We start from the raw sequence: 16,623 nt of genomic DNA on the forward strand, positions 1-16,623 counted from the left end.
ACAGCCTACATTATACTTGTCCGTCCTCTGCTGGAATATTGCTGCGCAGTATGGGATCCTTACCAGGTAGGATTGACGGAGGACATCGAAAAAGTGCAAAGAAGGGCAGCTCGTTTCGTGTTACCGCGCAATAGGTGTGAGAGTGTCACTGATATGATACCAGAGTTGGGGTGGCAGTCACTGAAACAAAGGCGGTTTTCATTGTGGCGAGATCTATTTGCGAAAATTCAATCACCAACTTTCTCTTCCGAATGCGAAAATATTTTGTTGACACCTACCTACGTAGGAAGAAATGATCATCATAATAAAATAAGAGAAATCAGAGTTCGAACGGAAAGATTTAGGTGTTCCTTTTTCCCACGCGCCATTCGAGAGTGGAATGGTAGAGAAGTAGTATGAAAATGGTTCGATGAACCCTCTGCCAGGCACTTAAGTGTGAATTGCAGAGTAACCATGTAGATGTAGATTACGCCAAGAAAAAATTCCAATGTGTTCAGAGGAGGTTCAGTAACAATAATCTTGAGGTATTTTGGCAGACTGCAATTAAGTGACTGAGTTAGTGTTTCAGGATTCTGAATCTTACATTAATTTATTAGCGATGCGTTTCGACAGGGCATCAAAGCCTACAAATCACTTAAATGTTATTTACGCCAATCGTACTGTTAATCGTTTATCACTTGATTGATAATTTACCAGGGCTTTTATAAGTTTCACACCATACACCTACCTACATATAAAGAGAAATACATGTACGTTGTATTTCTTGACAAAATTTGTTATAAAGCAAATGTTTTGGTGATACTAAGCTACTGACATTGCATGTGCGTCCATTGACTGCTCCGGTGGTCGAGTATCTGACCTGGTTTTTGCAGCAGTTCTCCGCACCATTTTAAGTCACTTTTGCTTTCGACAGTATTTTTAAAGTGAAGTTAACTCAGGATAGTGTAGTCATACATAATAACCCGGTGTATATGGGTTCCTTATGGAAGATTTGTATAGCTGCACAAGTCAAAACAGTGTAAATGCAACATCGAAGTAGAAAGCGACGTGAATGTCATAATGTTGCATCCACGGGCACAGAGACTGCACGCGGTACATCAGTGTCTGTGGGGTTGCCTGTGCTACAGGCATACGCCCGGAAGACGCCATAGTTCCGGCCCGGCGTACAGACGGTGACGCGATTGGCGCACTATTTTGCTGCGTCGTGTCGGTCCAACGAGCGGAATTATAGCTTTGCAAAGTATTTATCCGCCCGCCGTGTACTTAAGAGGCTGCTTTGACCGACGAAGAGCGAAGTGGAGATTCAACTTGGAAAGGCAGTGGGTCCACTTGCGGTGCCGACGTCCCGCCGGATAATACGATTAGTGCCAATCGCCCACCACATCTATCGCCCAGCGAATGGACTTAGAATTTCTTGGAAGTGTAATTTAACCTTAACACAAGTGACTGCTAACTACATATAGTGATGAGCGGCGGTGCTTTTCAGAAGAGGGTTAGGTAACGTTCACAGATCATTCAATAATAAAAGTTCTGAACTCTGAACTTTGGGGCGCGTGGTCTAATACACCTTGCCCCCGTTCGCGCGGCCCCCCCCCCCCCCTCCCCTCGTCGAAGGTTCGAGTCCTCCCTCGAGCATATGTGTGTGTGTGTGTGGGTGTGTGTGTGTGTTGTCCTTACCGTAAGTTAGTTTAAGTAGTGTTTAGTGGAAGCCTAGGGACCGATCACCTCAGAAGTTTGGTCCCATGGGAACTTACCACAAATTTCAATTTTTTTTTTCTGAAGTTTGACTCAGATTTGATAAATATTTATTGCACGCTCAATATAGCAAATAAGATTAATAATAATCTTTAAACGTAATAAATGACTGCGTTATGTAGATAAATTTTTTTCTTACATCGGTCTGCAGATCTGTTTAATGACTTGACCACTCAATCTGCTATCGCAGTTCATCCGCAAATGCTAATCAAACTTGTTGGAAAATTCTCCCTTAATAGGTTTGTATAACTGCATCAAAAATCTTATAATCTATTAATTTTTCCATTTTCTAATGAAGTTTTCAATGCTGCAGTTAAAGACCAATGGCAACATTCTAACTCTTAATGCGACTCATGTTTTAACCTCAAGTTCTGAAGAGATTTCACTTCTCAGTTTTACTTCCGAGTAGCTATCCTTTATTTTATCCTAATTAATTAGTTTCCTATGTTAATTAAGTCTAGTCCTTTGCCGGTTTTCATTAACATGTTCCTAGTAACTCAGTTATCTATCTTTTTTCGTAAAGTTATAGGTTGGGTTCTTCTCTAAGAACATGAGATAACTGCAGTTATAATATGAGCCACCCTTAGGTCTTCTATAGTTCACTGAAAATATTTTGTCGTTAAGGTTAATAACTGGAGAGGTACTTACTTGCCAGTGGAGATGCAGTTTCTGTCTTTGCGTCCGCTGGGTGCCGATGGATCACTAAATGTGATGGACGATGACTGCTGGTTATAGCTGAGGGGACCTGCACAAAGTGAAACAATAATCATGTACAGTCGCACTTTCTGTGTACATAATAGTCCACCGAATTTTCTAGGGTGTGGACTCACTTATTAGCCACAGAAAAGTAATTTTAAGCAACTTTTCAGCGTCTGCATTCCATGTCTTCCAAAAACACATTCGGTGTATAAGGCAAGCGCAGCTGCCCTATCAAACAGTTCGCTTACGATGTCTACAAGATATCGCCATTGGGCACTCGCAAGGAAATATGGAAAGATTTGGACAAACTTTGCACTTCGATTAATGAATGGCTACGCTTTTACAACGTGGATACAATCACGACAATGCTTATAACTAAGAGAAATAGTTCCACAGCGTACAAGATGAAGAGATAGACATCTAGAGCACGTCACACTGTTTGAATACTAATCTGTACTATTGTAAAAAGCGATATGAAATGAGACGTACACGTAAAATTAGTAATAGAAGTAACGATAGAAATGAGATTTGCCATTAATTGACAATAAACATACATGCGCATGATGTAAATGCATCCATTATTTCTTATAAATGGAGCGAGACACTATAACCACCTTGTATTAGGCACCCCTGCCCCTTTGTGCCTCTGGCTCACAGGGTCCCGGGTTCGATCCCCGACCGGGTTGAGGATTTCCTCTGCCCGGGGACTGGGTGTTTGTGTTATCCTCACCATTTCATCATCATTATCATCATTCGTCGTAGTGGCTGGATTGGATAGTGTAAAAATTGGACTGTGTAAAAATTTGGACGTTGTACGGGCGCTGATGACCGCGCAGTTGAGCGCCCCCACAAACCAAACACCATCATCATCCTGTCGCTTTGGAGCGCTATAGGTGGTGTGTAGCTGCTATGGCGATCGTGTGGCCCCCTACGGGTGACGTAAGGCATGACAGCAAAGTGGTGTGTATGTGCTAGTCGATTGTATGGAATCAGAGCAGCAAGATGGATCGACGTATAGATATGACAGGATGGCAAGAAGCTTGTGTGCTTGGCCGTGCCCATGACAACTCTGTGAATGAACTTGCCAGATCTGTAAGTGTTTCAGCACGGAGTGTCCAACGTGTCTACAAAGAACTGTGTACCATTTCAAGTCATGCAACACGGCGTAAGAGCAGTGGTAGTAAAAAGATCTTAGCCGACAGGGACTGGGGGCGAGTGTGACGTCTTGTCAATATAGTCGGTTTCTAACCTGACAGGAAACAGTAAATGTACGAGGCGTGTGAGGAAAGTAACGAGACTGACAACACCGTGTGAGTGATTTGACAAGCCTGTGTTGTACTACTTCCAGATGCTCAGTCCGAGTTTCAACTCTGTACATTTCAGAGGGCGCCATCAGTGAAGTTTTGTTTTTGTTGTGTGCTACGAAAATGAAACAGCGGAATTTAGAATAAGTTACGCCATCAAGTTTTGTATTAAACTTGGAGAGTACGCGAATGTGGCCTCTGAAAAGTTGAAGCAGGCCTATGAGGAACATTCCTTATCAAGAGCACGAGTTTTTCAGTGACAAAAATCGTTTTTGGAAGACCGAGAACACGTTGAAAGTGAACCTCGCTCAGGGAAACCTTTAACTTTAAAAATGACGAAAACATCGAACGCATGCATGCTCTTGTGAGTTCACACCGACATTTAACAATAAGGATGACGAGTGGCCTGTTAAACACCTTCACCATACATCAAATTTTGACCGAATATTTGCACATGCGAAAGGTTTGTGTCAAAGTACTGCCGAAAAACCTCACAACTGAGCAGATGGACAGTCGAAGAAACGTGTGCGTTATTCATCTTAAGAGGACTGCCACTGACCACGAATGGTTCAGTCGTGTGATCACAGGTGATGAAACCCATATGTTTTGATACGGTCCTCAGACAGATCGCCATAGTGAGGAGTGGCACACTTGAGACATCTCGTCGACCGAAAAAAACTCGAATGAGCAAGTCAAGGGTCAAAACAATGCTGTTGTGGTTTTTTGACACTAGGGGCATTATGCGTCAAGAATTTGTTCCTCCAGGACAGACTATCAGCCAAGTAGTTTACAAAGATGTCGTTGAAAGGTTCAGGGAAAAGGTGAATCGTGTGAGACTGAATATCGCATCATCACAACACCCCATGCACACGGCCACTTCCATCACGGAGTTTTTGATTTCAAAAGGCATTTCTCTAGTTTCAAGGTCCCCATATTCACCTGATCTGAGTCGTTGTGACTTGTTTCTTGTCCAGAAATTTAAAAAGGTCGTAAGAGGACGTCACTTTGGGTCTCTGGGGAAAGCCCAAAAGAATGTGACCGACTTGTTAAAAGTCGTACCAAATAGTTCAAATGGCTCTGCGACCGTAGCGGTCGCGCGGTTCCAGACTGTAGCGCCTAGAACGGGTCGGCCACCCCGGCCGGCAAAAGTCGTACCATCTGAAACTTTTCAGCACTGCTACCAAGACTGGGAACAACGTCTCCGCCGGTATATACCTGCGGAAGGAAACTACCTCGAGAGAGGACGATACCGTTGTTTGAAAAAAAAAAAAAAAAAAATCAGTCCCCTCCACTGAGGATGACACGGCGGTCGGATGGTCCCGGTGGGCCACTCGTGGCCTGAAGACGGAGTGCTTTTTTTAAAACTTTTCTCTGCTAGTTTCCGAGAGAACATTATGAAGGCAACTGCGTGCAATGCACTTTCCAGGACGGGTACCTCGCAAAAGGCCATTGTTGATGCGTCACATAAAGCTGCACGTCTTCAGTGTGACAATAACACATAATCTGGAGAGTAGCGGACTGGAGGAGTGTAATTTAGTCCGACTACTGGGAAATTTGCCTCTTCTCAAAGGATGGAAGGCCTTGAGTGCAACTTCGACTCAATGAGGTGTTTAACCCAAAATGTATGCAGGGTGGTACTGTGTTGTTTTGTGTGTGCTTTCCGTAGCATGACGTTGGCACATTTATTTAGGTTAACGTGAACGTGAGCGAAGTACTTCGCCTCAAGATGAGGTAGGAAACTCGTCGAAACTTTGCGACAACACGACGCCACGACTCAGCTGATAAACCGAGAAGACTTCATCAATAAAATTCGCCCTGAAAGTCTGTATTGTCGTATGTACCAATATGATTATTTGAAAAATCTTGGTGAGCAAGTGTTGACCTTTCTTGCATTTATTCATGATGAGTATATCCTGCACACCCCCGTCTGCCAAGATGAGAACAACCGCGTTTACGGGCCTGCACGAATACGTTCCAGATTTGACAAACACTCAGATACCCTATCTCTCTTCGATTGGCGCACATAATCACCCACTCTTAATCCCACAGAAAATGCCAGGTTCTATTTGGAGCAACAGGTAAGTGTTACCAATAAACGTTCCGCAATTTGTTAATTCTACTGGATATAATCATCAATGAGAAGCTTCAGCTGGAAATGACATATCTGTAGAAACTAGTGGACCCTCCTCCTCGCCGAATTCGAGACATTACCGAGGGTAGATGCGGTTGTAGTGTCCGTTTTACAATATTCACCATTATGGAGGTGAAACATAAATAAAAATGACTGTGTGTGACTCAAAATGACCTACAAACATCGATTTATCTGCGAAAGGTAATAACACTAACTGTAAAAATATACAATATAGATCGATAGATGCAGATAGATGCAGAAAAGACATTTTTATTGTATGAGATTATAATGTGTAAGTAATTAAAAGAAGTATTATTATCTTTGTAAGATAATAATGCAATGCTCATTCTTCTGTCTAGTCTGTTTTCTTCTGTTCGTTCCGGTGTTAGCTGGAATAAGGTACGCAAGCTATTGTGCTGCGCTAGCATTTGTTTCTGTCGTAACGTAATTGCAAATATTTAATGGTGTAAACTGTGTCCTAGTAAGAATATATTAGTATAAAGTGATCTCCCTATGTTATTTCAAGAACCTACGCCACATTTATCTTATGAAAAGAATATTTAATGAAAATTATTTACCATGTTTCCAGCTGCTGCGGAGCGAGTAACAGTGATCTCTGACTGTTAACAATTAGCCGCCATTACGCGGTACATTTAAAAATATTTTTTCACAGCACAATGTCTGATAGCCGAAGCGGAAGCAATTATGTAAAAATATTCAGTGAGATTAATTGAAGGAATCCAGTGAAATAATTTTATTAAAACTTGTCTATTTTCTGTGATAGTAATAATTTCAGATAAGTGAACTGGAGCTGAGTAATACTACGCTATTGCATTTACAGTAATTTGTAGGGAGCCTGGCGCTCGATAAAACCAGATATAATACGTAATGGGCAACCTACGGAATTCATTATTTTGCTTATTATATCTCTTTTGTACTTTTTTTTTTTTTTGAAAGCAAAACGTAAAAACTAACTTCACTAAAAATCAGTAACAGATCACGATAAATCAAAGGACAAACAAATTTACTAGGAGAGTGTTTCCTCTAAATAAGTAGTTACATTATTTTTTTAAGAGATATAATACGGTCTTACACAGCGGAAGTGTCATGTCTCCTGGGAGCGACTAATTTTTTGTCCAGTGTGCTAGCCTGACTGGAGCGTAAGCTGGAGGCAGAGGAGGCCTACTCACCGGGACAGACGGGGCAGCAGTGGCTGGCCGTGCTGACGGGGCTGCTGCAGTCCAGCGGCGGACACGTCTGCGTCTCACAGATCACCACTCCCTCCTGGAACACACCAACAGGCCACTAGTCGACTACAGGCAGCGGCATATTTTCAGTTTGTAATGCTGTAAACGAATTAGCGATGCCAGCGAGTGCGGCACATCGAGCAGAGGGCTTACAGCGTATTAATAGAGGGCTTACAGCGTATTCAACATACACACCCGTCAGGTCTCAACACGTGTCATGAAGCCGTGGGCCATGGCTGCATAAAATAGTGAAGCCTGACCACAAATGGACACCTTCAAATTTTTACCACGCCTTACAAGCCCGTACAGCGCTATGAATCCGCCCTGACTTCCTTACTTGTCTTCCCTTTCCTATGTGTGCCCTTCGCCATTTGAAGAAATTCCCTCCTCTCCTCAAATTCCTCGAACACCTTTACTAAACCTATGTATCTTATAACTACGAAGATAAACTAGCCATTTACTCCTCAATCCTCTTCAGTCCCACACTGCTGTTGTTCCTATACGAACGTACACTACTGGCCTTTAAAATTGCTACACCACGAAGATGACGTGCTACAGACGCGATATTTAACCGACAGGAAGAAGATGCTGTGATATGCAAATTATTATCTTTTCAGAGCATTCATACAAGGTTGGCGCCGGTGGCGACACCTACAACGTTCTGACACGAGGAAAGTTTCCAACCGATTTCTCATACACAAACAGCAGTTGACCGGCGTTGCCTGGTGAAACGTTGTTGTGATGCCTCGTGTAAGGAGGAGAAATGCGTACCATAACGTTTCCGACTTTGATAAAGGTCGGATTGCGGTTTATCGTATCGCGACATTGCTGCTCCCGTTGGTCGAGATCCAGAGAGAGTTAGCAGAATATGGAATCGGTGGGTTCAGGAGGGTAATACGGAACGCCGTGCTGGATCCCAACAGCCTCGTATCACTAGCAGTCGAGATGACAGGCATCTTATCCGCATGGCTGTAACGGGTCGTGCAGCCACGTCTCGATCCCTGAGTCAACATATGGGGACGTTTGCAAGACAACAACCATCTGCACGAACAGTTCGACGACGTTTGCAGCAGCATCGACTTTCAGCTCGGAGACAATGGCTGCGGCTATCCTTGACGCTGCATGACAGACAGGAGCGCCTGCGATGGTATACTCAACGACAAACCTGGGAGCACGAATGGCAAAACGTCATTTTTTCGGATGAATCCAGGTTCTGTTTACAGCATCATGATGGTCGCATCCATGTTTGGCGACATCGCGGTGAACGCACATTGGTAGCGTGTATTCGTCATCGCCATAGTGGCGTATCACCCGGCGTGATGGTATGGGGTGCCATTGGTTACACGTCTCGGTCACCTGTTGTTCGCATTGACGGCACTTTGAACAGTGGACGTTACATGTCAGATGTGTTACGACCCGTGGCTCTACCCTTCATTCGATCCTTGCGAAACCCTACATTTCAGCAGGGTAATGCACGACCGCATGTTGCAGGTCCTGTGCGGGCCTTTCTGGATAAAGTAAATGTTCGACTGCTGCCCTTGCCAGCACATTCTCCAGATCTCTCACCAATTGAAAACGTCTGGTCAATGGTAGCCGAGCAACTGGCTCGTCACAATACGCCAGTCACTACTGTTGGTGAACTGTGGTATCGTGTTGAAGCTGCATGGGCAGCTGTACCTGTACACGCCATCCAAGCTATGTTTGACTCAATGCCCAGGCGTAACAGGGCCGTTATTACGGCCAGAGGGCTGTTCTGGGTACTAATTTCTCAGGATCTATGCACGCAAATTGCGTGAAAATGTAATCACATGTCAGTTCTAGTTGTTCAATGAATACCCGTTTATCATCTGCATTTCTTCTTGGTGTAGCTATTTGAATGGCCAGTGGTGTATATCTCCTTCTTTCCTCCTCTATATCCTCCAAACTCTGTCCTAAGGAAAGTTGAACAGACTTCCAGAAATATTCCTTGACATTAATCCACCCTAACACTTATAGCGCCAGACACCATATCATTTAATCAAATTAATGCTTCATTACCCCTCGCAGTCCCCTGTCTGCAAAAGTGCGTAAATTCGTAAGGTTTTTGTTTTGCATGTTGGTATTCCGATTGTTAAGGGCTTATTTATCGACTGCCATTTTTTATGTAGTGCCAACTACACAAATCGAACTTTTTGGACAGATTCTTCTGTTCGAGTTCAGTAGCGGAGACAGACAGAAACATTTGTGCCATGAATGAAGATGGCGCCATTGGACAGAGCACGGCAAGAAAATGGTTTTCTAGTTTTAAGGGGGGGCTCGCTTTGAGATTAGAGACTCTCCAAGTTCAGGAAGATCTTTTGAACGCATTAATACACGATGATCCACGTCGGTGTATTCGAGAACTGGCAAATGCGTTGCACTGTGATCATTACACCATCATGCAGCATCTGCATACATTGGGGAAGGTTCAAAAATCGGGTGTATCGGTGTCGCATGCTCTAAGCCAAAATCACAAAAATTAACGGGTGGCCATATGTGCGTCTCTGCTCGTCATCAACTGGCCCGTGAACAACTCCAATCATACCTACCCTGCATTGCTAATGGTGACGATAAATGGCGTGTTTATGCTAACACAAGGAAAAGACAGGAATGGCTATGCCCAAACAAAGCAACTCCCCGTATAAAGGCCTGCGCGCATCCACGAAAGACATTGTTATGCATCTGGTGGAACACGATGGTGTGGTGTACTACAAATTGCTTCCCCGAGGTGTAGCCGTCACTGCTGACGTTTACTGTTAACAACTGAGACGTCTCCCAGACGTAGTCCAAGAACCAACGGCCAGGAAGACTGCGTGAAGTAATGATACCCCACGATAACGCACACCCGTGTTCTGTTAGACTGACAAAAAAACGCTACATAGTAGTTGGGTTGGCAAGCCTTTTCGCACTCACTTCATTCACCTGATCTTGCTCTCTCAGATACTCCCTTTCCCGCTCTCTGTAGAACAGCCTTCAAGGAACTTCCTTTCCGGATAAAAATGCGCTCCAAAGATAGCTCGATGAGTTCTTCTCCTCAAAACCAAATGGTTTCTACAGTTTCGGAAGTTACCCCAGCGTTGGCAGACTGTCGTAAACAGTGAAGGAGAATAAATTACTGACGATTAAAGTCTCTGTTATGTGTTTCTGTTGTGTTTATTAAACTTACGCAAGAACGCTACGAACTTATGCACCAACCACCGTACAGTCTACGGCGGAGGGTTCTTTGTAGTACTAATATTCATTCCCTTCCCTTTTCGAATCGCAAATACAGCGAGGGAAAAACTACTGTCTATATGACTCAGTAATAGCTATGATTTCTCGTATCTTATATTCCAGATCCTTCCGCCACCCTCTCAACCCTCGCTCATCTCTGATATAGACCCTGCTTATCGACCAGGCACTGTCAATATCACCCCCGTCATAACCTACTCATAATCTGTATTGCCCCTCACGCTTGCACCCTCCTTTCTTACCATCTCAGCAGCTACTCGGAGTTTACCTCTCAGGTCTCGACTGATAGCGGCGTCGTCATCCACATCTCACCAGCAGCGACGCCTTCACCATCTTTACGTAGTATATCACAGAAGAAATATTTTCATCGTAGTTTACTCCCATAGTTTTAATAGTTTTAACTGTAAAAATTATAGGAGTATATGTTCTCCTGTGCAGCCCGGCATTTCATTCATTTTATGACGGTCTTCGCTTATGGACTTGGCCTTGTGGGGGTTATTGCTTTGACTGACTTGACTAACACGCCTTTTATCCGTATGCACAGTGCGTAGTTTTATGATGTTGCTACATGCATGGGGTGTTTTCTACACCAGCCAGAAAAAAATAGTTTCATGAAATTATTGAGGAAATTGGAATGTATATGTGTACATCACAAGATCAGTGTATTTTAAAGATATGTACTGCTCATAATCACAAAAATTTAATCTGACAAAGACAGGGCATTCTGGATAGTTGTTCTTTTATGCGAGGATGAGTCAAATGAAAACTTAAATATTTTTTAAAATATTATTTACTGTACAGAAGTGGTACAAAGCTGTATCACTTTTCAACATAATCTCCCCCACGCTCAATGCAAGTCCTCCAGCACTTACAAAGTGCATAGATTCCTTTAGAAAAAAATTCTTTTGGTAGTCCGCGCAACCACTCATGCACCGCGTGGCGTACCTCTACATCAGAACGGAACTTCTTTCCTCCCATTGTGTCTTTGAGTGGTCCAAACATATGGAAATCACTTGGGGCAAGGTCTGGTGAGTGTGGTGGATGAGGAAGACACTCAAAATGCAGGTCTGTGATTGTTGCAACTGTTGTACGGGCAGTGTGGCGCCTTGCATTGTTATGTTGCAAAAGGACACCTGCCGACAGCAATCCATGGCCGCTTTGGTTTGATTGCAGGCAGCGGATGATTTTTTAGGAGATCTGCGTATGATGCACTGATGGCAGGGGTCCCTCTAGGCATGTAATGCTCCAAAATGACGCCTTTTTCGTCCCAAAAGAGAGTCAGCATAATCTTCCCTGCTGATGGTACTGTTCGAAACTTCTTTGGTTTTGGTGATGAGGAATGGCGCCATTCCTTGCTCGCTCCCTTCGTTTCCGGTTGGTAGAAGTGAACCCAGGTTTCGTCCCCAGTAACCTTGTCTTTCAAAACGCGGAAGAAGTTCTTCACGAGCATCAACAAGTCGTTCTCTCATTTCAGGTGTCAGCTGCCGCGGCACCCATCTTGCACACACTTTCTGAAACTGGAGCACATCATGCACAATGTGGTGTGCTGGCCAATGACTAATCTGTAAACATGCTGCAATGTCATTCAGTGTCAGTCGGCGGTTTTCCTTCACTATGGCTTCAACTGCTGCAATGTTCTGTGGAGTCACAACTCGTTGTGCCTGACCTGGACGAGGGGCATCTTTTACTGAATTCACACCATTTGCGAACTTCCTACTCCATTCGTAGACTTACTGCTGTGACAAACATGCATCACCGAACTGAACCTTCATTCGTCGATGAATTTCAATAGGTTTCACACCTTGACTACGCAAAAACCGAATAACAGAACGCTGTTCTTCCCTGGTGTAAGTCGCAAGTGGGGCGGCCATCTTTATACTGATACTGCGACGGTATGTGTGCATCTGCACTATGCTGCCACCTGCAGGCCATTCTGCACGCTGTTTGTAGCACGCTTACCAACTTACAGGATAACGGCGCGAAATTTCGATTTGTTATTACAAATTTATGGTTTTCATTTCACTCACCCTCGTCCCTACTCAGAAAAGTTGCCAATAAACTCTGTCCAAAATGCAAATTAATGTTCCTTGCATATTAACCTACCTTGTGCGTAGTTTTGGTATTGTGGACTTTTTTTTCTGGGACGCACTTCACATCTGCCAGTAGACAACCTAGCTTTCTTCTGATTTGCCTCTTCCAGTGCAGTGACGGACCTCACAGCACATTTGATGTGTGAAGGCAAGTGCATCTTGGTGGCACAGTTTTTTCAGCAGAGTGCCATCCTTTCCTCCATAGCTTGCTTGAAATATTGGAACCACATCTTCTGGTTCATCACTATTTACCTCTTGCTTTGTATCTGTATTACGATCACTCTCTGAAATGTGGTTATTTTCTCTCTCAGACTCATCATTTATGTCATATTTGTTTGCAGAATGTTCTACATGGGATGCCATGTCTTTACCATATTCGAATCTGCAATTTATTCCCGCAGTCCAGTGGCTAGAGTGCGTATATTATCACACGCTCAGGTTGTTTTTCATCGAGGCACTAGAAGACACACTTCTACTCAAAAAGACAATGCATGAAAGTAGAGAACTTATACACGGCGGTACGTTTGGTTCAAAATTATATGAGAGATCACAGTTGTAGAATTTATTTAACAGTGCAACCAATGTATCACAGGTACAGCGGGATATACTTGATATACTTCAGTCCACACTAAACTGACTCGTGGTTTAAACTGGGTTTGAACACGTCTATGAATGCCCTATGTACGTATTATTATATTGGGTGCATTTTCCACCATCACTAGTGTACAAAACAAAACATAAATCTACAATGCATACAACGACTATTACATTTCTACATTCGTAGCCTTTACCAATTCTGTTAGAAAAGTTATCATTCAGTGAACCACTGTATTTATAGAATAGGAAATGCAATGCTGATGGCAGTTCCCAAGTATGAGCAGCAGATTGAAAGCCAGATGGTATAGAATATAGCACACCGCACAAATATGGGCTGTTTGTGTACTATATAAGGTGCACATGCACTCAAGAGAAATGGACATACGCTGACGGCCATTTAATATACCACACCATGAAGGCGACCTGTATCAAATATCAAATTTTCATAGGGTTTATTGCGTTCTTGTTTGTATGCTAACGATTAGCGTTTCAGCACAAAGAAGGCAAGAGTAATGCCATCTGTAGTTTGTCTGCAAGGAAGGATTACACGGCGGATTTTATCATTCAGAAATCGCATTTAAATGTTGGTTCTTCTTGTGAAGACGGTGTTATGCTTCGCGTAAGTACAACGTCCACTAGCACGGGTCGTAATTCGGCAACGGAAGGGCTGTGCCCTATTGATGATGCAATTTAACGTTGCGCGATACTGCTGCCTGCGTTGGTCGGTATCCCATGACTGTCATGTGAATGTCGAATCGATGGGTTCAGGAGGGCCACACTCAACGACATGCAGGATATACGACACTACGTGACTAGCGCCCGAGAGCAGAGTTACATTCTTTGCTCGACAATGCGGGATCGTACAGCAGCAGCATGTGGCTGCTGTTAGGAAAAAGACTTGTTTGTAGCAATGCTAGTAGGAGTCTACAGTGACGTCTGGAGTGCGACGGACTGTCATCACGCTGACTCATGTTGCGGATTTCCCTGTGGTAGCAAAGAAAGGCGCACTGACAGCCCAGCGACATTACCCCATCCTCTTTTCAGACGATTCCCCGTTCTGTGTACAAAATTATGGTAGACGTGTCCATATATGGGAACTCCGAGGAGAACGTATGTTGCAAATTACGTTTGTCATCGTTAAAGTGGCCCGTCAGGTGGCGTGACGATGTGGGATTCCCCTGCTAAATTAACGTGAGCCATTCCCCCTTTCTGTGTACGTAAGGGACTGATGTAAGTGAGTTTGTCTACGTTTTCCCCTGTGTATCCGTTAAAGAACTTTATAATAAACGATCAGTTTTCTGAATGAAGCCACCTTGTCATTCAAGACTGTCCAGCAGCCATTCCCTCATAAAGTTCTGAGGCATGATCCGAGAAACCGTTAAAGATAAAGGGCAATTAATGCAAGTAAATATTTCGTCACTGTATGGTCGTGGCGGATCTTAGCGTTTACATGGAGTTATTTAGTTGTTTTATGCTACGTTGGCTTCAATCAGTTAGTGAATGTAGGGCCTAGGTGTGTTACCCGAAAAGATCAGGATCCTGGACGACCCTTGCACACGCAGTGAACGACTTACCCCCTACGATGCACTTCCCCCTTTCTTGGTAGCGAGTCTACTCAGATTTGTAAATCGAAGTATAGAGAAGAAGCATAAGTCAGTTAAATGTCTCCCCCCCCCCCCCTGTCGTCTTGATTTTTCTTAAGTACTGGTGCCAGTATCTAGGACAACGTCAGAACTGTCTCTCTAGTGCCCTTAAAAACTCATTATCGTCTAATTAGACTTGTGCTCTACGCTTCGGTAGTTTTGTTACAGTACACGAATCATGGATTACCGAGCACTGGCTGGCCGCTGTGGCCGAGCGGTTCTAGGCGCTTCAGTACGGAAACGCGCTGCTGCTACGGCCGCAGGTACGAATCCTGCCTCAGGCATGGATGTCTGTGATGTCCTTAAGTTAGTTAGCTTTAAGCAGTTCTAAGTCTAGGGGACTGATGGCCTCAGATGTTAAGTCCCATACGGCTTAGAGCCATTTGAACCATTTGAACCGAGCGCTGGTAGGGAAAGAAACATAAATTAATATGTAAGAGAGAAACTGGGAGCTGACAGTTTCTCTTTATTTTTTTGTTTCTCTAGTTGTTTGTTTCGCACATAATTAGAACCGTTCATCATCCACTGTTAGTCCAGTGTGTATTTTATATCCTTACAAATTGTAAATTGCATTTCATACATAATAAAAATTCTTTTATCGCGTAAGTTCTGCGCTTTTATGTAACCAAATTAATCAATGGATGTAACTACAGTTTACATGCACAAACATAAAAAATGGATCAAAGGCAAGAGTTTTTTGTTGTTATTGATAAATGTGAAAGTTGTTTATTTATAACAGGAACATATCTTATATAAGTTCAACGAAATATTGAAGCGAAGTTTGACATATTTTGTTTTGTGTTTTTTTTTTAAATTTGCCTTTTTTGAGGAAATTGCGTTTTCTAGCGCAAGATGGTAAACCAGTACTGTTTTCTTTACTTTTGCTACAACATCCCTCTTTTTCACGCTACAAATCAACAATTTTTCGGATAAAACATGAGTTAAACATCGATAGTCTCAGTTTCGCTATAAATGCTGTTTACTTTTAAGTAACAGACAGGAGGATAGCTATGTACAATGAAAATGTTCCGTATGTTAGGTAGCTCTTTATATATCCTCATTCAGTTTCTAGGCGGTTCACCGCTACCAGTTTCTAGGCGAATCTAGTAAGACACTGCTCGCATATGTAAAGAAACCGGTCGTTATGAGGTAACGCCTGATACGTATGCAACACACCTAACGTACAGGTAATGCGGGTACAACCTTAACTGATCAAAGCTACTAGGAAAATTACTGTAGTCTATGCTTACTTACGATAGCCTACGGTAGTTTCACAACTCGACAGTTAACAGCTCCGCAAGAAGATAAGCAGAAGTAATGGCAGTAGGCGCTCTTTAAGTGGGCGAACGGGGCAGCGAGGTGTGCAGAGCAGGCGCGGGTACTCACCGTGCACTTGCACTGGACGCACTGGTTGGGCTGGTCGACGCGCAGCCCCGTGCTGTTGGAGGGGAAGCTCTCGCCGTTGCGGTAGGCGCGCTTGTTGTGCACGCAGCCGCCGTCGCCGTCGCGGCCCACGATGGTGCTGGGCGCCGCCGCCATCTCGCCCTCCTCCGCCCCCGCCGGCCGCTGTTGCTCTCCCTCCGCCCCCAGGGCCGGCTGCGGCGGCGCGGGCTCCGTCTGAGGCTCGTGTTCTGCCGGGAGATAAAGAGCGCAGTGGTAGGAATGGGGAAAAGGTATCGATACTTCACAATATCGATATACGAGGGGCGTTTGTAAAGTCCGTGCCAAATCCGAGAGATGGCACCACCGGCGCGTAACGAGGTCATGATTAGATTAGATTTACTTTCATTCCAATTGATCCGTATTGAGGAGGTCCTCCAGGATGTGGAACATGTCAGAAAAACAACAATACATGACAAATATTTACAACTAAAACAAAAAAGCTAATGTACCATTCCACAGGTCCCA

The 16,623-nt window shown here is 43.9% G+C and overlaps 1 protein-coding gene across 1 annotated transcript in view; it reads right to left on the bottom strand.

The window, feature by feature from the left end:
• LOC126457081 (chordin-like protein 1) overlaps positions 1-16,623 on the bottom strand; it is a 672,845-nt gene that overhangs the window by 48,631 nt on the left and 607,591 nt on the right. The window contains exons 5-7 of the mRNA XM_050093090.1: positions 16,102-16,346; positions 7,080-7,173; positions 2,404-2,500 (exon numbers count right to left, since the gene is read on the bottom strand). Of these exons, the coding sequence (XP_049949047.1) occupies positions 2,404-2,500; positions 7,080-7,173; positions 16,102-16,346 (436 nt within the window). The remainder of the gene's footprint in view (positions 1-2,403; positions 2,501-7,079; positions 7,174-16,101; positions 16,347-16,623) is intronic.

Source organism: Schistocerca serialis, chromosome 1 (assembly GCF_023864345.2).
Source record: "Schistocerca serialis cubense isolate TAMUIC-IGC-003099 chromosome 1, iqSchSeri2.2, whole genome shotgun sequence".
Classification (NCBI taxonomy): domain Eukaryota; kingdom Metazoa; phylum Arthropoda; class Insecta; order Orthoptera; family Acrididae; genus Schistocerca; species Schistocerca serialis.